The following is a 22,243-nucleotide window of genomic DNA, read 5'->3' on the forward strand; positions in this document are numbered from 1 at the left end:
AGATGACCAGAGAGCATAGATTCTTAACTATTTTACATCAACGTAAAAAAAAACTAAACAAAGATTAAAAAAAATATAAATCACACGAGTGGAAAAATATTAACCAAGTTGGGACTCAAGAATAAAGTCTAAAGAAGATTAAATATTCAAAACAAAAAAATCTAAATCATACGAAAGGAAACATATTCAATACATTGTAATTTGCTACTAATAATCGCTAGAATACTTTGTCTTGCTAGTGAATATGCTGAAAATAATTTAGTTTAAGTAGGAGTGACATAATAAATTTAGAAATTAGGATTTTGAGTTTAATTACTTGTTGGCTTGTAACTTTTTTTCATAATTCCAAGGCCCAAGAGAAATTTAATGCTTTTTTAAACTTAATATATAAATATGTTTCTCACATGTAAATTTATTCGGTATGGTTCGATATTTTTTCGGTCTACCCTAATTAACGGTGCAATTATAAACTTATATAAAAACTTACGATTTTATTAAAATAAACCTAAAAATAATTTTTAAATATCCATTGACATCTATATTAGGCATTATATCTAGCAAGAGTTGTTTTCAGTTGATTAATTGCACAAACATCGGACCATACATTCATCATCCTTCAATTCAACTGATACATTAATGAAAGTATGAAACTGCAATTTATCTTGTGAACGAACCAAAGTTTCCAAACTACAACAGTTTCCCCATCCACAAATCTATGGTTGCCAAAAGGATTCAATCATTCAGAACTCTCCTAGAGCTCTTAAAAGGAGGAAGAAATACATTAACCAGCAACTGATGGATACAGCATTGTGAATAACAAATTGCAGAGGTTCAAATAGTATTTATGTGTCCTAGGACTGTCATCTGTCCCTGCTTTCTCGGACAGCAACAATGGTGAAGAAATTGATTAACACACATTTAAAATATGTCTCAAGTATCTTGACGCTTGACCCATTATCATGGTTGGCACTCACTTGTGCAATATACTCTTCTTTGTTAGCTTTGGTTTCTTATGTGATCGGTTCTGCCACGAGATCCAACATCCACAAAAAAGTAGTCAGTTAATGCCATTTTGATAAGTAGAAGTTAGATAGTGCCAACTATCAAGATGTATATTATAAGTAGGCCAATCGCCACGCAAAAACCCTCACCTTCGAACTTTCCAGAGCTTCGTAGTCAATCCTCTCTTGCCACTTACTCTTGCGAAGTTTGATCGGCCGGTTTCCAACATACTTCCCTGAAATCAAACATGAATTACCACCTTATTAGGCATCTGGGTGTAATATTATCATTACCAATGCAATAACTAAAACAACTGCCACATCACACATTCATGTATCCCCATTTTGCGAACTCCACAAGAAACCAGACTTCTGAAATTCTCTCATACAGGCTTGGTTGATGTTGTCTTTTCTTAACCCTTTTTTTCTTTGCCTAAACCGACTTCAGAAGCAGTACTAAATCTTGTTTCCAGTAAAGTTCTGTTCCTTGTTTCCTTGACCATTCCTTTTTTTTATTTATTTAGAGAGGAGAGGGGACTAGGGGAGGGCAATTATAAATTCAAATAAAAAACCAGGGGCCTGTAGAGGACACTCTATCAACACTATCATTTGACATGAAGACATCAAAAAAGGGGGACCAAAGAAACCCACACATGGCATCAACCAAATGGTCTAGGAAAATGTTAGATCCAACTGAAAGCTACCATCCATACCATTTATAAGCAGTGGTCTTCAAGAAGGTAAAAGCAGATCACCTAGCAGTGACAGACCCAATTTTATCAAGTTGTGTCATTTAATATATTGATTATGCCAGTGTACCTTAAGCACAATAAGAAACTACACATCCATATCTTGATTAACAGATAGCTTACCGTTCATTTCTTTAAGTGCTGCCGCAAGGTCTAATGGGTTGGAAAAACTCACAAATCCATATCCCTTGGTTTTACCAGTCCGCTTGTCTCTCACAACCTGTCAACATGCATAATCCCTTTGTTACTGAACCTTACAAGCTACAACTTACAATTATACAACAAAATTCGAAGAGAGCAAGGCGAATATAAAATAAATAAATTAACCCAGTATAATCCCACAAGTGGGGTCTGGGGAGGTTAGTGTGTATGCAGACCTTACCCCTGTCCTAGGATAGAGAGTTTGTTTCCAATAGACCCTCGGTATCCTTCCCTTCAAGAACTCCCCACCTTGCTCTTGGGGTGACTCGAACTCACAACCTCTTGGTTGGAAGTGGAGGGTGCTTACCATCAGAGCAACCCACCTTGTCCAAGGCGAATATAAAATACTTCATTTTTTTAATCTTTTCAGATCAAGGCAGAAAGAAAGGAATTATAATAACATCAGCATGATGGATCTTGAAATATAACTAAGCTACACTTTTTTATAACGCATTAACTACTGCAGTTTTGGGCAATAAACAAATTACAATTAGACTTCGAGGTAAGGTATCACCAGTTCACCACCATTACAATCTTCCCAATTAGATGCCACCACTCTAGAGTCTTCTCATTTAGATGCTCCTTATGTTCTTCATTTTATGCAAATACACGTAAGCACATACAGAACTAAGTCATCATCCATGTATTCGGTGTACCCCACCAAAAAACGGATAACCAGATAAGAACACACACAAAAAAAACATACAACTTGAGGAATATTGGTCCTACAGTGACACTACTAATATATTCTCTTCAATTTTCAATCATTGAAAATTATTGAACTCCAATTTGAAAGCAGTCAAAAGTAAGGAGAAGTCTATCTCAAAACTCGATGCACGCATACACTATAGACATATGCAAACTATCAATAGTCGATGCATTTATAAACATTTCTAGCTTTTTTAAGATTCAGGAAGCAGATATATGATATTAAAAAAGAAGAAAATAATTAAACTTCTAGGGGACCAAAATCTCTCCCTTCATGACCAGAAATACCAGTGCTCATGTATACATAAAAATGTAAGATTATTGAAAGAAAGTGAATGATCTAATAGAGCTTACCTTAGCCATGTTAAAGGTTGGAAACCTTGAAAAGGCTTTTGATAGGACATCATCATTCACCTCATTCCCAAGATCACCACAGAATAGACGATAATCATCTGTGACACCATACGAAAAGGAAACTTAGTTATTCCACTGTACTAGGATTTGCACCAATCGTAACAGCAAAAGACACAATAACCACAGGAAAACAAGTGCAAACAGCCATCATGGAAGGAAGCGACCAGAAAACCAACAGCAAAAGATAATTGGGTTAAAAAATGATATCACTTGCAAGACCACAATCCATGAAAGTGGACCAGTAAAGCATAATATTCAAACATGTAAGATCAGATAGATTACCTTGCAGGTTTTCTCCTGCACATTCTCTTCTCTAAACACCTCCAGAAAAAGAAGTGCATTTAGATAGACAAGACACAAAACGCCCCATAACTTAAGTAAGACGAATTCATATAGTATATTTACTTTCTATTCATGCTTCTTTCATCCGCACTGGTTTATTCAGAAAGTTAAAACCTTTTATAAACACTCATTATAGGCATCTAGTAATTGGTTATGCAGTCAAGATAGGCTAATTCATCCTAAACTTTTCAATTATCTGTCATAACCATGTTAACTACAATTAACCCTGGGATTTCAACTTAATCATGTCAGTATTCACCACCATTTCTTGTCCCTTCCAATCTGTTATTCACCTATTCGCTCTGTGAGTCTCCTCATACTCTGCAACAAAGTTCCTATGTTAAAACGAGAGTGCATCAAGAAAATTCAAGAATAGTACTCGACCTAAAAACAATAAGCAGAGAGAAAAGAGGAGATAAAATTACTTCCTTGATACTTAATTAGTTCCTTATATACGCATTGTTCGCCTACTCTGACAAGCTACATTACCTTATACACAATATCATATTTTATAGTTGAACCTTGTATATATGGTAACATACTCTAATAGGAGACGTTTCGAAGGAAAAGCTGAATCCATTTTGAAAATCAAATATAACTGTTAACTTTTGATTATAATAAGAAATATAACTGATTACTTTTACTTACTTTTTAGTGGAAATTCAGTTCAAGATAGAATCCAGTTCAACTGATGTTAAAACTAGCAAAGACTATGAGGAGAGAGAACTAGAGTAACCCCACCCCCACCCCCACCCACCCAAAAAAAAAACAGAAGAATAAATAAACAGATTTTAGTACCATGAGGCACATCGAGTCAAGGAAAAAATAAAGAAATAGGAAATTATGCTTACTCTCTGGCCACTCTGCTAGAGTAGGATCTTCCCAACTTAGTCCTGCTGCCTTACGAGGTACAGCTTTCTTCTTGGCCTCAGCTTTGTGCTCAATTTCGCTGCTTGCAAGTGCAGCTTTCACATTTTCAAGTGCCTCAGGTGTGATTGTCTGAGCATCTCTTTGGAATAACTGCTGAGCCTGTCCGCAAGTATTATGTACATTACAAACATGACAAAACATACCTTCTTTTTTCAATACAAGCCACTAGCTTAACATACAAAGTAACATATGTACAAAGGCCTGATGCAAATACTTCTATTGAGATTTTCTTCTGTTCTCCTCCTAAAACGAAACTAACAAGCTTCTAATTGGCGTCAAGATATTCTACCATGCACATACACACAAACATAGGCGCAGATATTCTCAGCAAGCAAGCAAGCTGGCCCAGGCACCACCCTTATAAAAAAGATTTTTTTTTTTTTTTGATGAGATAAGTTGCTTCATTGCAAGCATCAAGAAGATGCAAAAGTTACAAGAAGGATCAATGTTAGCTCCATTACAATATAACAAAAACCTGCCCAGGAGCTAACAAAAAGAATCAAAAGCTCCATTACCCTTATAAAAAAGATTTTAAGCTCTATATACTGTCAGTGTAACAAAAATTTATACTGTCAAGTCACATTTACCTATTGTGGCAGCAGCTAACCTGCCCTATTTTATGGAGGCTTACTTGTAGATATACTTTAGGTGACCTGATAGTGTAGTGTATATCTTATTAAACTCTATAAAAAAAAACTCTCAACAACTTCCCAGGAAAGATTTTACAAAATACCCGCCAAATTCTCAAACATTTGTCAAAAATAACTAGAAAAGGGAGCAAAAATGAAAAACAAATGACTTACATAATTACTTACTCCACAAGTTATTAATCAATTAAACTTTCTATGGACATTAGCGTGACTCCAACGAAATCAAAATGTAAGAATTAACAACCAATTGCAATTTCGCCCGTCGTTACGTACAAAGACCGAAATTCAGAAATAAAAGTTCATAATTTTCATATTTCTTCCTTTTTTTGCAATTAACATTTGCTGATATTTGGAGCACTTACTTGTTGAAACTGAGGCAAAGTGTAAACGCCCGGAATAGGAGAAGGAGCAGGATAGACGGAAGGACCAGGAAGTTGTACGGGGGGAGGAGCAGCGCCGATGTAGGGCTGAGGAGGAGGTTGTTGTTGGAGATGAAACGGCGTCGGAAAGTATGTGCCGTTTGAGTAAGTGTACTGCGACGACGATGAATTAGCTGCCGCGGACGTTGAACGCACCGTCGACATTGCAACGCCGGTAAATTAGGGATTTCCGATCGCAGAATTAGGGATTTTGTGTGGGCGGGGGGGGGGAGGGGGGGACAGAAGTCGGGGGAATTATTTTGATGTGATTTTATTTTATTTTTCGCAAAAGCGATGTGAAAAAAAAAATCAAGAAATATATACGTATTGGTTGAAACAACTAGAAAATACGAAACGGTGCATTAGAGAAATGGGCTAAAGCCCAGTGGAAAAAAGAGCGTTCTGATTAATGGGCCGAATGATTTATAAGTACAACAACAAACCCAGTTTGATCTTAATATGTGGGGTCTAGGGAGAGTAGTCTGTACGCAGATCTTACCCTACTTAATGCAGGTAGAGAGATTATTTCCATTAGACCCTCGGCTCAGTAAGGGCAAGAAGAAGAAGAGGGAACCAAGGAAGGAAAACAATATCCAATAATAGCAACACGGAATACAATACCTGAGGCGAAAAAATCACATACTGTAATAAAATCAAAGAATATGAAGGGAAATGCATGCTACTAAGTCTATCGGTGAACACTATAAACTACCTACTAACCTTCTACCTTAATCCTCGAACTCCACACCCTCCTATCAAGTGTCATGTCCTCAGTGAGCTGAAGCATCGCCATGTCATGCCTAATCACTTCTCCCTAGTACTTCTTAGGCCTACCTCGACCTCTCCTCAAACTCTTCATGGCCAACCTCTCACACCTCATGACAGGGGCATTAATACTTCTTCTCCTAACATGTCCGAACCATCTCAGTCGCGACTCCCGCATCTTGTCCTCCACGGAGGCTACTCCCACTCTATCCCGGATAGCTTCATTCCTAATTCTATCTCGCCTGGTACACCCACACATCCATCTCAATATCCTCATCTCTGCTACTCTTATCTTCTGCACGTGGGAGTTCTTGACTAGCCAACACTCAGCCACATACAGCATAACAGGTCGAACCACCACTCGATAAAACTTACCCTTTAAGTCTTAACGGCACATTCTTATCACATAGAACACCGGAAGCGAGCCTCCACTTCATCCACCCTGCTCCGATGCGATGTGTGACATCTTCATCAATCTCCTTGTTACCCTGGATAATAGACCCGAGATACTTAAAACTCACTCTCTTGGAGATAACTTGAGCATCAAGCTTAACTTCTACGTATGCATCATGGGTCTCACTGAATTTGCACTCCAAGTATTCCGTCTTGGTTCTACTCAATTTGAAACCTTTAGACTCCAAGGTCTGTCTCCAAAGCTCCAACCTCGCGTTAACTCCGATACGCGTCTCGTCTATCAACACTATGTCATCAGTAAATAGCATGCACCAAGGCACCTCCCCTTGGATGTGACGCGACAGTACATCCATCGCCAAGGCAAACAAAAATGGGCTAAGAGCCGATCCCTGGTGCAACCCTATCACCACAGGAAAATGGTCTGAGTCACCACCCACAGTCCTCACCCGAGTCTTATCATCATCATACATATCCTTAATCACTCTAATGTACTCTACTAGAAAGTTGTTAAACTCCAAATACCTCTATAGGATCTCCCTCAGAACTTTATCGTATGCCTTCTCAATGTCAATAAACACCATATGTAAATCCTTATTCCTTTCCCTGTACTGCTCCACTAATCTCCTTACCAGATGAATCATTTTTGTAGTCGAACACCCCGGCATAAATCCAAACTGATTCTCGAAAATAAACACGCACCTCCTCACCCTGGCCTCCACCATTCTCTCCCAAACCTTCATAGTGTGACTCAATAACTTGATACCTCTATAATTGTTGCAATTTTGGATATCACCCTTGTTCTTGTAAAGCGTAACCATTGTACTCCACCTCCACTCTTCAGGCATCTTTTTTGCCTTAAAATAACATTAAACAGCCTAGTGAGCCACTCCAAACCTGCCCACCCCCGCGCTCTTCCAGAATTCCACCGGGATTTCGTCTGACCCCACTGCTCTGCCCCTGCACACCTTATGCATCGATCCTTCCACCTCCTATACCGTAATCCGTCTACAGTACCCAAAATCCCGCCGACTCTCGAAGTGCTCCAACTCACCCAGCACAATGCATCTATCCCCTCCTCATTCAACAGTTTATGTAAGTGTGTCTGCCATCTTCTCCTAATGAGTGCCTCGTCCATCAACATTTTACCATCCTCATCCTTGATGCACTTGACTTGGTCTAAGTCACGGGCTTCCTTTCCCTCGCCTTGGCCAACCGGTACAACCTCTTGTCCCCACCTTTGCCCTCGAGCTCCTCGTATAAATGAGCAAATGTTGCGTTCTTAGTCGTCGTAATTGCTAACTTTGCCTCTTTCTTTGCCTTTATGTAACACTCCTGATAAGTCCTTTTTTCCTCCTCGTTTGTACTCTCTACTAGCTTCGAATAAGCAGTTTTCTTAGCTTCCACTTTACCTTAAACATCTCCATTCCACCACCAGTTCCCTTTATGACCTAGGAGAACCCTTTGTGACCCCTAAGACCTCTCTAGCAGCTACCCTAATGCAATCTGCAGTCATGGACCACATACTAGACGCGCCCCCTACACTCATCCAGACCCTCATAGCCAACAACTTCTCCCCTAACTCCTGAGCTTTGTCCTTGGTCAAGTTACCCCACTTGATCTCAGGTTGCATACACCACGCCCTCTTCCTCTTGCTCCTCTTGATCTCCAGGTCCATAACTATGAGCCTATGCAAAGTCGTTAGGTGCTCACTCCGGATGACCTTGCAGTCAGTGCACAGACCATTATCGCATTTCCTGCAAATAAGGTAATCAATCGGAGTCTTACCTATTGAATTTCGAAAAGTGACCAGGTGCTCTTCTCTCTTCGGGAAACTCAAGTTAGCTATAACCAAATCAAAAGCTCTAGCAAAATCCAACAGTAAATTACCTCTCTCATTCTTATCCCCAAAATCATACCCGCCATGCACATCATCATAACACCTAGAACTAGCCCCAATATGACCATTGAAATCTTTGCCAATGAACAACTTCTCTGTGTGCGGGATACTAAGCACCATCTCGTCCAAATCATCCCAAAATTGCTTATCAACCTCCTGGTTCAAACCTACCTAAGGAGCGTATGCACTAATCACGTTTACAGTAAACCCACCAACTACCAACTTAATACTCATCAACCTATCATTTACCCTCCTAACCTCAACCACGAGCTCCCTGAGGTCCATGTTTACTAGAATACATACCCCATTCTTGCCCCATGCGCTCCATGAGTACCATAGTTTAAACCTGTCTACATCTCGTGCCCTGGTACCCTTCCATCTAGTCTCCTGAATACACGCTATGTTGATCTTCCTTTTCTGAAGAATCTTAGCTAACTCTATAGACTTCCCGTCAACGCCCCAATGTTCCAAGACCTAGTTCTCAATCTAGAGGCTTTCTTACCCCCCCTTCTTACTGATCGGTGTCAACCCTGCACCACTACAAAGTAGCGAGAGTGGTCGAAACAGCTTTTACCCGAGATGGTTGGGATCGATTTCCACAGGAAGCTAGAAATGGGAATTGGGTTCCTATCTAAATTAGGGATGCGTAATTGCTCTTAATTGCACTTCTAATCATAGTTGGTCTTTTGATTACTTCTAATTTAATGCTAATAAGATGCTAAATTAAGCTAAGAGTGAAATACTTAAAGGTTGTCTAAATAATTACGGAGGCACTAGAGAAGTGACTTTCTCCTAGGTGGATGTTTGACGGGTTCTCGAGTCTAAGGCGAGGTTGTCATGTTGGGGATTACAATATAACCAATGCACTAAACTTCTCACTCTATACCTCTCGGTAGTTTGAGTGATTTTGCCCTAATTGACTTTCTCAAGACCAATTAGGTATGATAATTTGTGCAAGCAATTTAGGTTCAAGTCGGGTATTACTATCTCTAGGTTTAACCATTTAATTGGGGCTATCAATCTCTTGAATACGTCCCAATTCCTTGTTGGACTAATTTTCCTAGACTCAAGTTCTCTTTCTCAAGAAGAACCCAAGTCAAATAGGCACAAATTAGTGTTTGCAACTACTAATTCAACATTAAAACCATAAATTAGTCCAAATATCAAACACCCAGAGACATTCAAGCCTTAAAACACAAGACCCGTCAAATACTCACACTAGGGTTGAGCCACAACCCTAGCTAATGGGTCTAGCTACTCATGATAATAGAAGAAAACTGAGAAATAGATGAAGAAAAACTCATAATATTTAATTACAAGCTAATACTTGAAGATTCAATGATAAAACTACTCTAAAATTACTCAAAATGGTTAAGAAACCCTGTTCACGAGCGCAACTCAAAGTCAAAATACAACTGATGACCTAAAAAGGGGGGAAAAAACTATTTATACTAGGTCGAATTTTCTGAACAAAAATACCCCTACGGGGGGTAGTGCGGTCCGCACAAAATCGAGTGTGACCGCAGTGAGGCTTCTTGGCTTTAAACTCTGCTCTCTAAACTTGGCCACCGCGGGCCGCACAAAATGCACCGCGGCAGCGGTGGCTTCTGTTGCGGTCCGCACTAAAAGTACCGCGGACCGCATTGGCATTAATCTCCAAAACTTCAATTCTCTGAACTCCTTCTTTGCGGACTGCACAATATCGAGTGCGGCCGCGGTGAGTCCATTGCAGTCCGCATTAAATACTTTGTGGCCGCAATACTTGAGTCTCCGAAATATCACCTCTCTGAACCTCCTCACTGCGGACCGCACTAAATGGAGTGCGGCCGCAGTGGACCTGTTGCACTGTGCCTGGACTTGTTCTTGGTACTTGTGCATGTTTCACTCTTTTTTGAGTTGGTTTTGCATGATTGTTACCTTTTTTACCAAACCCTGCAAACAAGTACACCATGTAAGCTTTGGGATTATTTTGTACACATCTTTAATCAAAACTCAAGTAAGAAGGAGTGTAAAATGAACCATAATCCCTAGTTATTACCTACCCTTGGACCCCACCCCTAGCCCCCGCCAGAGGACATGACCTTGCTCTCTCATCGTTCACTACCGCCACTATAAGCAAAAGGTATTAGGAATGAAGGACAACAAGCTACGAACCCAAGAGCTAAAAACAACTCAAAGGAATGACTACGAGAAGAGAAACACGAGTAGGCACTAGAACAATGGATCTACCACGTCTACAAAACTACCCCTATGCAAACACAGAAGTAAAATGAATAGAGGAAATTTTAAGCTTAAAACACTAATAGAAAAAATAGAAAAAGCAATTAATCCAATCAAAATTGTCGTCAAGGCAACAGTAAATAGATATGAGCGGATACAATACAAGAAAGATGGAACCTGGATCACAGTCGGGGATGTCCGGGCGCGCTTCCAAATCCATTGGCTACTGCTGCTAGGAGGGTAAGATCTTCATACACGCTACTCTTCTCAGACCACTCACTTGTGAAAATTTATGGGAAATTTTCATAAAGCACTATCTTTAAGTAGTAATTAGTCATCTATAGATATCATTTGCTATATTACGGATTATAGATACCTTTTACGTGGTTATAAGATGTATTTGATGTATTTAAGCTATTGTATTCATGAATACAATAGCAAAAATAGGCGTGAATTAGGGAAGTCTAGCTAATTAGTTGTTGTATTCGACTGTATTCATGGAGTGAAACCAGAGGCGGACCTACGTTGCATGTAGAGGGGTCATGGGACCCCGTTAATCTCGGCAAAAACCTTGTATATTATATATATATATATATGTACATATATATATATATATATATGTACATATATATAGGATCCCTTAAATATTTTAGTGGTGCCCCTTGAAACAAAAAGGTGGACGAAAGAAGTGGTTTTGTTGGGCGGCTTAAAGTCCCTTGTTTGCTGAATGATCCGGGTTCGAGTCCCTCCTTAAGTGTTTTTAGCTCATTGAATGAATACAACGTAGCTTTATGTACTTAATAACAAATTGTTTTAATTTATTCTTTTTCTTTTGAATTCAATTAAAGTTTAGTTCTAACTTCTAATACATAATAGTTAATTATTATTATTTTTTAAATTCATGTCTTAAAATTAAAGGCTTCAAATTGAAACTTATTACTCTACAAATAGAAAAATACAAATCCTTATACCACAACTTTCTTCATCAATTACTTTGACTCCGACTTAGCAATAAAAACTACGAGTTTAAGACTCTTCTTTAGTTTTTTTACTATTAACATACTCTTAATCTTGATTTCTTCAAAGTTTGAATGTCCTTTTGATCGTGACTCCTTTTTTTATTAAAAATAAACTAAAAATTTTAAAGTGTGAAACATGCTTAATCAAACATTTTCCTTCCTTCCCATAACACCCACTTTGCAAAGATCTCTCTTTGTTCGATGCTTTCTTTCTTTAGAACTTTTTGTTTATACTTGGATGATAAGTCATTATAATCATTAAGTTTTTAAAGAGTTGCACGCCAAATTTTATCGCTAGTGATTAGCATACAGTGGTGCCCCTGCCGTGCTCAAATCCTGGGTCCGCCTATGAGTGAAACATGTGATTACAACTGGACAGATTATTGTATTCGACTATATTCACGACATGAAATAGGGGACTACACTATTTTTAAAAGGGAAAGTGAATTAATTAACATAATAGACTCTTAATATAACTCAACAAACTCACTTATAACACACACATTTTGCATTTTCAGTTATAAAAAAGATTCTCAACCGAAAAATACCCAAAAAATATAGCAATCTTCATAGAAATTATATAATACATCTAAATACATAAATTATATTAATTAAAAAAAACTTATGAATACATTCATAGCATATAGCGAGACAATGAATACAATGAAATACATAGAATACAACGGGATATATTGAAATACAATGAGAAAAAAGACAGTGAATACAATGAAATACATGGAATACAACGAAATACACTGAATTACAATGAAAAAAAATCTTAGAGCATGAGCTTGAATAGTAGAAGAAAGAAATTGATGAATAAGAAATGAAATTTTTTAGATAACAATCTGGTGGAGGGGATGAGTCTTGCGTTTGAAATACTTCAAATTCATGATGAGCATCTGCATATCTTCTTTATGGTTATAATCCTCGGGGGTGAATTTCCAGAGGAATTGCTGAACGATGAAGATACATCGGAGAATCCGGTTGAGGTCGATTAGATCGATGAGTGTTTAAGCTTTTAGACCATATGGCTAGTATTACAAATTTAGTCATCTCACTCTTTCAGGTGCATATTTCCATGGTTGGTGAAGACAAGATGAGCACTTCATGGATTTTGTACGGTACAACTCCGGGAAGCTAACCATTTTCAGCAAATGGGGAAACTACATCATACAAATATATTTTGTACAAGTCGGGGGAAATTCATAATGTTGTATCGACGGAGGAGAAATCGCAAGCGAACTAGACAGAGAAGAGGAAGAGAATTGGAAATTTTAATGGGATGGGGGAAGAGAATGGGATGTATCAAAGTAGAGAGAAAGAAAGAAAATATTGTAACTATCACACCTCCTTTTTACTGCCCGAAGGTAGCACAAGGGAGTTTTTCCATTTTAAGTGACATTATTCGAAATGAGATTATTATTCATTTTTTTTTTCAGAGTCGCCAGTTGAGATGGTTTGTTTTCTGGTGTCCCAAGTCACCGGTTTATTTTAAATCCCAAATCGAGGAAAATTCGACTTTCCTTTTGAAGTCTGCGAACCAAAAATTCTGAGTAAAGAGTTCTGTTAACCCGAGGGAAGGTGTTAGGCACCCCCGGATTCCGTGGTTCTAGCACAGTCGCTCAAACTAGTATAAGTGGCCTATTATTTGATTTTAATACATGTATTAGCCTATGGTACATTTTAACTTATTAAAACGCTTTTAATTATTTTTTAAAGAAGATTTAACGTCGTATAAAACATGTCTTCGGATCGCGCCACATGAAATGCACTTGCAATCCGAAACACATCTTATTCAATGTTGTGAGATTTAGAGTTGAGTCACATGAAATGCACACCTGAGTTTAAGGAAGGTAATATTATTAAAAATACGCGCCTAAAGCAACTACGAGATTAATTTCGCGAGGGCCATGGAAATTGGCTAAATGACGCGCCTCAAATTCTAAGGATCAATACAAGATTAATTAAATGAGGGCCATGCAATTGTCATTTTTGTTTGGCATGGCGCACTTTAATTCTAAATTAAAGAGACATTCAAACTAGGCTTCAGAGGGCCATAAGTTATATTCTAATGGATATGGCTTACCTCGTAATGTATCTAGTGAGAATTCAATTAATTAGAGGACAGAATTATCAACACTTTTAAGACTAAAATTTTGGATCAATTTAAAACTAAAAGACCAACAATCAGGGAGATGAGCGGGTGGAATTAAAGAACATTGGGCTTGGACGAATGGCCCTACTGCAAAAGAAATCGGCCTGCCCTAATACAGGCCCAACACAAGCCCCAAGCCGTAGAGAACGGACGATGCCAGAGCTGTCACACCTCCTTTTTCCGTCCCCCGCGAGGGACGTAGGAGTTTTTTCCAATTAAAGGACAATCGAAACGGGATTTATTTATTTATTTCAGAGTCGCCACTTGGGAGATTTAGAGTGTCCCAAGTCACCAATTTAATCCATGAATCGAGGAAAAGAATGACTCTGTATTACAGTCCGCGAACCAGAAATCCGGATAAGGAATTCTGTTAACCCGAGAGAAGGTGTTAGGCATTCCCGAGTTCCGTGGTTCTAGCACGGTCGCTCAACTGTCATATTTGGCTTAAATATCTGATTTTTATACAATTATGAGCTCATGTGCAAATTTTTAACTCTTTACCGCTTTTATTATTATATTTTTAAAAGAATGTGAACATCGTTTAAAAACATGTCTTTGGATTGCATCACATAAAATGCACCCGCGATCCGGAACGTATTTTTATTCAATATTTTGGGATTTGAATTTGGGTCGCATAAATGCGCACCCGTGTTTAGGAATGTATTATTATTAAAATCGTGCCTAAAGCGATTAGCGTATTATTATTTCTGGGTAAGAGCGTGGAATTCACTAAACAGTCCATCCCGAATTCTAAATATTCAATTAAACATTTATTGAGGGACCCGCAATTGGTGCATTTTATTGGGCGAGGCTCATCTCATTTTATTTTTAAAGGACAATCCTAAAATGCCTACATTTTTCTCTTATTAAATTTGTCTCTACAAAATAAAAGAGAAAATGTTTAAATTTATTTACATGCTTGAGTTGTAATAGATGGGTTTCGAATATGATTCATAAAATCTGAAAATGATGCAAACATGACAGCCCGTTGCCACTGCGGGCCCAGGCCCAACGTGTATGACATAAAACTAGACCTGAGTCGTCTTTTTCACATGTTACTACCTAGTTACATTAAACTAGGCATGTTCTCAGTTTGTTAAATTAAAAAAAAAACTTAACAATCTAATTTTAATCCTAGACCATTTACATGCTGAAATTAACCAATATTATTTAACTAAACAATATTCCTACCAAGTTCCTAAATGGCCTATTCGTTTGAATTTTTTGACTAGACGGAGTTACTACACCATTTATTTATTTTTAGGCAATATATAGATAGTTCATCCGTTAAGCTATCGTCGGATGTTCCACTATATATATTAAATAGCTACATGATTCTGATTTTTTTGCAAGCTAAATAATTTATACATACAAATAAAATTCAGAATATAATTAAATTAAATTTAGAATTTCAACTCTTCATTTTTCGTATTCATGCTTCATATTTCGGTTTACAATAACCAGCGTGTCAGTTGTGTACCTGATATTGGAAGCAAAAGAAAAGAGAGATCAGCAGAAATTCAGTAGCATACAACAACAACAACCCCAACAACCAGTAACAACCAGCAACGAGAAAACTTAGTGACAGATTTTAAAATCAAGACAAAAATCCAGAAACACCAACAACAATCAACGGACAGAAGCAAAGGGAATCTTTTCAGATTTTGAAAGACTAGTTAGTGTCTAACTCTTAATTTCTGAATCCGTATATTAGAATATTTGGATTGTAATCAGGTGTATACTATTCTTCTTTTGAATTTCCAGAATGTTTTTCTTTTTATTTTCTGAAGTCTTAGTATTTTTCGGAATTTTTTCTCTCTTAAAATTTTCTTCTGTATTCTTTTTTTTTTGTATTTCCCTCTCTGGCTCTCCTCTTATTCTTTTTTTTTGTATTCTCTATTTGTCTCTCTATTCTCCGTTCTATCTCTCCTCAAAAATCTGATCAAGTTCTTTTATTTATATCCCATCCCAAAACCCTTTAATCAATTAATAAATCAACCACTTTCTCCTACCAAACCCACTACCTTCCCACTCATCCCCCACTACATTAAACAAATATATCAACCCCACCCCATTACATCTTGTCCCCCATGCCTAACATAAACAATTACCATATTCCCCTCCACTACATTATGTCTTGTCCCCCATTATATTAAACAATTATATCACTCACACCCCATTACATTTTGTCCCACATGCCTAACATAAAGAATTATTCAAAATGTTCAATTCCAAAACTACCCCTCCGACCTTATTGCAATTACCATTTTACCCCTGAACGTACTGCATTTTACCAAACTACCCCATCAGCTATAACCAATTCAACTAATCAATCTTAACCAAAATATAGCCAATATGACCAGTTTCTAAACACATTCAACAACAACTCATATGAACACAGATGAACAACATCAAATTAATGTGAATGAATTAACCATATTGGGAACCAATCCTGGTTAACTTAAACCAAAAATGAATGAGCAAAAGAGACAACAATATTAACAACATGATTCAAAATAAATCAACAAATCAAAAAAACAAAACAAACTCGCATAAAATCACTGGATTAAAAACGAACTTCAAACAAAGATGAACATGAATTAAATCTATTTTAAACGACAAAACATGACGGATTCAAATGATTAAACCAACATATTTCCCTATTACAACTAAATTCTTTTAGGCAAATAACAAAACAAAACCTAAGAAGAAACAATTATGAATTTAAACTTGAATCTAACAACATTAACAATTTCTGAAAAATACATAAAACATGAAACAAACTGAATAATTAATTAAACTTCAATTTGAATCTAACAAACATTAAACTAATAATTTCACATGAACAAACTGAAAAATTACGAAACAAAACAAACATTTGCCGATTTTAGATTTTGAAAATATCAAAAACAAATTACGGACAAAAATGAAACTCAAAACCCACTAACCGGATCGAAACGACGAACTCGAACTAAAACAAATCTGCCCGGAAACAAACATCGCACCAAAATAACTTGGCGCCGAAGACGACCACGAACGGACCATCGAAGAAGATGGTCGTTTGGTGTCTTTTGAAAAATGAAACAGAAGGCAGCTGCAAAGACGGGCATAGCAGGAGCGCAGAAGCAACAACCATTGTTGCTTGGGGTCGTTCATGGCTGTTGTTTGAGAAAGTAAAGCAGCAGCAATGAAGGAGCTGGAAGGGGCAGTCGTCGTTTGAAGCTAGAGCTTGAGGGGTCGTTCATGGCGAGGTGTTGTCTTCGACGAAGAAGAAGAAGAACGACGCAGCAGCGATGGATGTTGGTCGGAGCTAGGGGCAGCATGGTCGTCGAGCAGCAGGTGAAGCTGAAGACATGGCGACCAACAACCATGCGAGCTTATGCTCGAGCTCGACGAGGCAGCTGAAGATGAAGCAGCGACGACGGGGTTGAGAAGAAGACGCAGCAACGATGGTCGTTTGGAGCTCGTTCGACGATGGTGTTCGAGCTTGTTCTGGGCGTGAGGAGGTGGAAAGGCTGCCATGGATGCTAGGGAGGGGAGCTTGGGGAAGCTTTTGGAGAGGAAGAAGAAAGAGAGGGGGTGGGTGGAACTTTTTAGGGTTTTTTAGGTTTGTTTTGTTTTGTTTTGTTTTGTTTTGAAATGCAAGATAGGGGGTGTTGGGTATTTGGGTTATGGATTGGGTTGACCCGATTTGAAATGGACCGAGTCGTGGGGAAGGTTGGACAATTTTTTGGGCTTGTGGCTTACAATTGAAGAAGATGCCCAATTCCGATTTTTCTTTGTATTTTTGCTCTCTTTTCTTCTTTTATTTTTCTAAAAATAAGTTATAAAAATATTTAAATTAGTATTAAGAAATAAATTAAGTTATAAAAGCGCAAATTAACTCCCAATAACAATTAACGCACAATTAAGTAATAATTAAGCATAAAATTATATATTTGGACATTAAAATGCTAAAAATGCAAAAGATGCCTATTTTTGTAATTTTTAATTTTGTAAAACAAACTTAATTACTAACAATTGTAGAATTAAATCCTACATGCAAAATGCGACATATTTTTATTAATTTAACAAATAAACATGCACAGACAAATACAAATAATTATCCAAAAAATGTCACAAAAATTCTCAAAATTGCACACCAAGGAAAATCATTTTATTTTGAATTTTTTGGGAGTAATTCTCATATAGGGCAAAAATCACGTGCTTACAGATGCGAGACTCCAGATCGAGTCTCTATGCATGCAGAACATCAGGATTATTTGAATTAATGGCACTGACCTCATTAACTGGGCCATCGCTAGGCCCAAGTTCTCATGATTCAAGTGATTCCTTCCCAAATCAAATAATACAAACCAATCTGATGTTAATTATGGAACATGAAGTCAGATTAACAAATTTAAACTTTGATCTTAAATAATTAATACAATTTAACTAAGCTAAATTTTTCATTTTATCTTTCATGCATCCTTGAGTCAAATCTGCTACCAGAACAATCTAGTAGCCAAAAGAATGCACTGCTGGGCTCAAGAAACGAGCCCAAATAACAACAGCAAGGCCATATTCCCTTGCAAATGACTTCAGAATTCAAAGCTCAATGAGCCCAAACTCTGTAACGAACAAAACTGAGGATTTCAGACTCGACGTCCAGTCTATACTAAGGCAAAATAAATCTTTGCACTCAAACACAAATTGTTAAATCTCATCACTACCTAATGACAAATACACCAGGAAAACTTCGAATACTACCGAGGATACAGGCTTGACTTCAGACTTATGAATATTCATACTTAAACTAAACTTAAAAACACAGCACGAGACTTTAAACTAACTAACTCTTTTTCAATATCAAAAAGTAACAAAGTCTAGAGAATTAATCAACACCCAAAACTCTTAAAGAGCACACATTCACTTGTATAACATACTAAGGGCATGATAACTAAGACAACATGTGTAATTCAAGACTTATTACAGAACATTTAAGGAGTAGGGGAAACAGATGTAATGGAATTCAAAACAGCTTGCATTCAGTCAAGCCTCAACTCGACATACATGTTCTTAGTCACTTGTTGACAATGGTTTGCGGAAATACCTGGAAAATACACAAAAGGAAAAATGTGAGGGCAAAAAGCAGCCACAACAGCAGTGTAACAGGTCTAGCAACAGCAGAAACCAAAACAGTAAAACTCAACAGCAAGAAAAGTCCCAGATTCTAACAAATATCCAGTGAAATCAACTCAACCAACAATGAAACAGTGACCTTGACCCAAAACTCAACCCCAGACTTTAAGAGAAGAACAAGTTCAAGCCATTTTATACACCCACTAAATCAAATATTGCCTTAGCAAGTCGAAATTCCAAAAACCAGAAATGGAACTCAATGGAACAGTGATTTTCTTCAAATTTTAGCCGTTATCTTTTCTGAGTTTCTTAGCCTTTTTTAATCTCTAAAAAATCTGAATTGAACCCCAAGTAACTATGCCTTTATAGGCAAGTTACTAGGGCAGCCTTAAGAGTTTAGTTATTTCATTTTTAGTCCTTTTTAAATTTTCCTTTTTGCTACTTAGTCCTTCATTTTCTAATCTGCTGATCAAGTTAGTCTATTTTTGCAGCTTCTAGGCACCTTTCTAAGTGGTTACTGAGAGATTTCCTACGCCCTGTACCCAAAAATACCCCCTTAGTGCCCTGTTTTTACCTTGAAACCCAGCCAGACTTCGAGTATGGGCTATAAATCCCCAAACAGGCTCAATGTTTCAATAAACATGAGCTCAGACTCAAAGCAAATAGAATGAGGTCTTAGACTGACCTCAGAGCCCAAATAACAAAGGTGAAACCCAAACAAATTCAGAAAACTTAAAAACCAAACAAATCGACTAATTAATGATCACAAACAGGCAGGGAACTAATTAAGCTAATAAATTAAGCTAAGTAACCAAATCAAATGTTCTAACAGGACAATTAATAAAACTAGGCAAATCAGAAAATAAATTAAAAGAGAGAACAAGAACAGAGGTGACACATAGACAATTTTGAAAAAAAAAATGAACGGGACTTACCAACTAAACTTGAAAACAAAACTGAGGCACTGATTCGATCCAAAACAGTAGCAAATGTTTGTTCTTGGTGAAGAACAAACGAGCGTCACTATTTTGTGCCAAAACCAACTTGAAACAAACGGAAAATTCCTAAAATGGCTTGCATGCATGATTCCGACTTTAGGCTCTTAGGGCTCGACTCTTCGATTTGATATCCGAGGAGTTCCAGATATGTTCGAAGGAATCTAAGTGAGGATTTGGAATGTGGGAGAGAAGACGGTCCTAGGGTGTTAATTTGGGGCCAATTAGAGGTGGTGCCGCCACCCTCAAGCGGTGGGATTTCAGGGCGGCATTAGGGTTTTTTGGGGGTAAGGTCTCTGATTATGGGAAAGATGAGAGACGATGAGTTAGGGGGGGTACGAGCGTTTGGACCATTATATATTATGGGATACCCCAGTTCCGGACCGTTGGATTAGGGAGATCCAACGGTCGCGATTAAATGCATACAAAACGGGGTCGTTTTGGTTATGGGGGATGCTGGACCGGGTTGGACACGGGTCTGGGCTGGGTATTTGAGTGGTTTGGACGGGTTTAGGGGTCTGGGCCTGGTAATTTTAATTGAAATGGCCCAGAATCTGATTCTTTTCACTTCTTTTCCTTTCATTTTCTTTTTATTTTCAAATTCTTTTAATTAATTCCAAATAAAAATAAAAACCTAAATTAAAATCTCAAAACTAGATTATCTTACCAAATTAAATTAATTAACTCCAAATAATAATTACCACAACTAATTAAGTGCCCAAATTAAAAGAAAACTACCAAAATTCGAAATTAAACAATAATCAATGCAAAAATAAGTTATTTTTGTGATTTTCCATTTTTGTAAAACATTAATTTACTAATTAATCTCAAAAAATGTAAAATTAATTCCTAAATGCAATGCGTGATATTTTTTGCCATTTTTCATGATTTAAATTAAACCAGAAATGGAACTCAATGGAACAGTGATTTTCTTCAAATTTTAGCCGTTATCTTTTCTGAGTTTCTTAGCCTTTTTTAATCTCTAAAAAATCTGAATTGAACCCCAAGTAACTATGCCTTTATAGGCAAGTTACTAGGGCAGCCTTAAGAGTTTAGTTATTTCATTTTTAGTCCTTTTTAAATTTTCCTTTTTGCTACTTAGTCCTTCATTTTCTAATCTGCTAATCAAGTTAGTCTATTTTTGCAGCTTCTAGGCACCTTTCTAAGTGGTTACTAAGAGATTTCCTATGCCCTGTACCCAAAAATACCCCCTTAGTGCCCTGTTTTTACCTTGAAACCCAGCCAGACTTCGAGTATGGGCTATGAATCCCCAAACAGGCTCAGTGTTTCAATAAACATGGGCTCATACTCAAACCAAATAGAATGAGGTCTTATACTGACCTCAGAGCCCAAATAACAAAGGTGAAACCCAAACAAATTCAGAAAACTTAAAAACCAAACAAATCGACTAATTAATGATCACAAACAGGCAGGGAACTAATTAAGCTAATAAATTAAGCTAAGTAACCAAATCAAATGTTCTAACAGGACAATTAATAAAACTAGGCAAATCAGAAAATAAATTAAAAGAGAGAACAAGAACAGAGGTGACACATAGACAATTTTGAAAAAAAAATGAACGGGACTTACCAACTAAACTTGAAAACAAAACCGAGGCACTGATTCGATCCAAAACAGTAGCAAATGTTTGTTCTTGGTGAAGAACAAACGAGCGTCACTATTTTGTGCCAAAACCAACTTGAAACAAACGGAAAATTCCTAAAATGGCTTGCATGCATGATTCCGACTTTAGGCTCTTAGGGCTCGACTCTTCGATTTGATATCCGAGGAGTTCCAGATATGTTCGAAGGAATCTAAGTGAGGATTTGGAATGTGGGAGAGAAGACGGTCCTAGGGTGTTAATTTGGGGCCAATTAGAGGTGGTGCCGCCACCCTCAAGCGGTGGGATTTCAGGGCGGCATTAGGGTTTTTTGGGGGTAAGGTCTCTGATTATGGGGAAGATGAGAGACGATGAGTTAGAGGGGGGGTACGAGCGTTTGGACCATTATATATTATAGGATACCCCAGTTCCGGACCGTTGGATTAGGGAGATCCAACGGTCGCGATTAAATGCATACAAAACGGGGTCGTTTTGGTTATGGGGGATGCTGGACCGGGTTGGACACGGGTCTGGGCTGGGTATTTGAGTGGTTTGGACGGGTTTAGGGGTCTGGGCCTGGTAATTTTAATTGAAATGGCCCAGAATCTGATTCTTTTCACTTCTTTTCCTTTCATTTTCT

At 37.7% G+C, this 22,243-nt stretch overlaps 2 protein-coding genes across 3 annotated transcripts; both read right to left on the reverse strand.

Moving 5' to 3' along the window:
* Positions 1-578: 578 nt before the first annotated feature.
* LOC104213956 (uncharacterized) lies at positions 579-5,720 on the reverse strand. 2 transcript variants are annotated; one of them, XM_009763530.2, is made up of 6 exons: positions 5,358-5,720; positions 4,267-4,444; positions 3,014-3,111; positions 1,874-1,970; positions 1,152-1,237; positions 579-1,024 (listed from the first exon to the last, which is right to left on the reverse strand). In XM_009763530.2, exons 1-6 carry the CDS (start codon positions 5,577-5,579, stop codon positions 971-973), a joined length of 735 nt encoding a protein of 244 aa, XP_009761832.1. In that variant the 5' UTR covers positions 5,580-5,720; the 3' UTR covers positions 579-970. The 2 variants fall into 2 exon arrangements, with proteins under 2 accessions (XP_009761832.1, XP_009761834.1); XM_009763532.2 differs by lacking the exon at positions 579-1,024 and adding an exon at positions 1,715-1,756 and having other exon boundaries at positions 5,358-5,707.
* Positions 5,721-7,769: 2,049 nt separating this feature from the next.
* LOC138889268 (uncharacterized) lies at positions 7,770-8,775 on the reverse strand. The gene is made up of 3 exons (XM_070172551.1): positions 8,749-8,775; positions 8,071-8,661; positions 7,770-7,967 (listed from the first exon to the last, which is right to left on the reverse strand). The coding sequence occupies exons 1-3, from the start codon at positions 8,773-8,775 to the stop codon at positions 7,770-7,772; spliced, it is 816 nt and encodes a 271-aa protein (XP_070028652.1).
* Between the last annotated feature and the right edge of the window lie 13,468 nt (positions 8,776-22,243).

This window comes from Nicotiana sylvestris, chromosome 4 (genome assembly GCF_000393655.2).
Source record: "Nicotiana sylvestris chromosome 4, ASM39365v2, whole genome shotgun sequence".
Classification (NCBI taxonomy): domain Eukaryota; kingdom Viridiplantae; phylum Streptophyta; class Magnoliopsida; order Solanales; family Solanaceae; genus Nicotiana; species Nicotiana sylvestris.

What these genes read in the sequence shown, in the direction of transcription:
- LOC104213956 (XM_009763530.2), bottom strand. Translation starts at nt 5,579, where the DNA reads ATGTCGACGGTGCGTTCAACGTCCGCGGCAGCTAATTCATCGTCGTCG. An exon ending in TCTAGCAGAGTGGCCAGAGA is followed by an intron (nt 3,112 to 4,266) that starts GTAAGCATAATT and finishes ATGGTGTCACAG; the next exon opens with ATGATTATCGTCTATTCTGT. An exon ending in AGCACTTAAAGAAATGAACG is followed by an intron (nt 1,238 to 1,873) that starts GTAAGCTATCTG and finishes GTTTGATTTCAG; the next exon opens with GGAAGTATGTTGGAAACCGG.
- LOC138889268 (XM_070172551.1), bottom strand. Translation starts at nt 8,775, where the DNA reads ATGGACCTCAGGGAGCTCGTGGTTGAG. An exon ending in TCAGGGAGCTCGTGGTTGAG is followed by an intron (nt 8,662 to 8,748) that starts GTTAGGAGGGTA and finishes TACGCTCCTTAG; the next exon opens with GTAGGTTTGAACCAGGAGGT. An exon ending in TTAGGGTAGCTGCTAGAGAG is followed by an intron (nt 7,968 to 8,070) that starts GTCTTAGGGGTC and finishes GCTTATTCGAAG; the next exon opens with CTAGTAGAGAGTACAAACGA.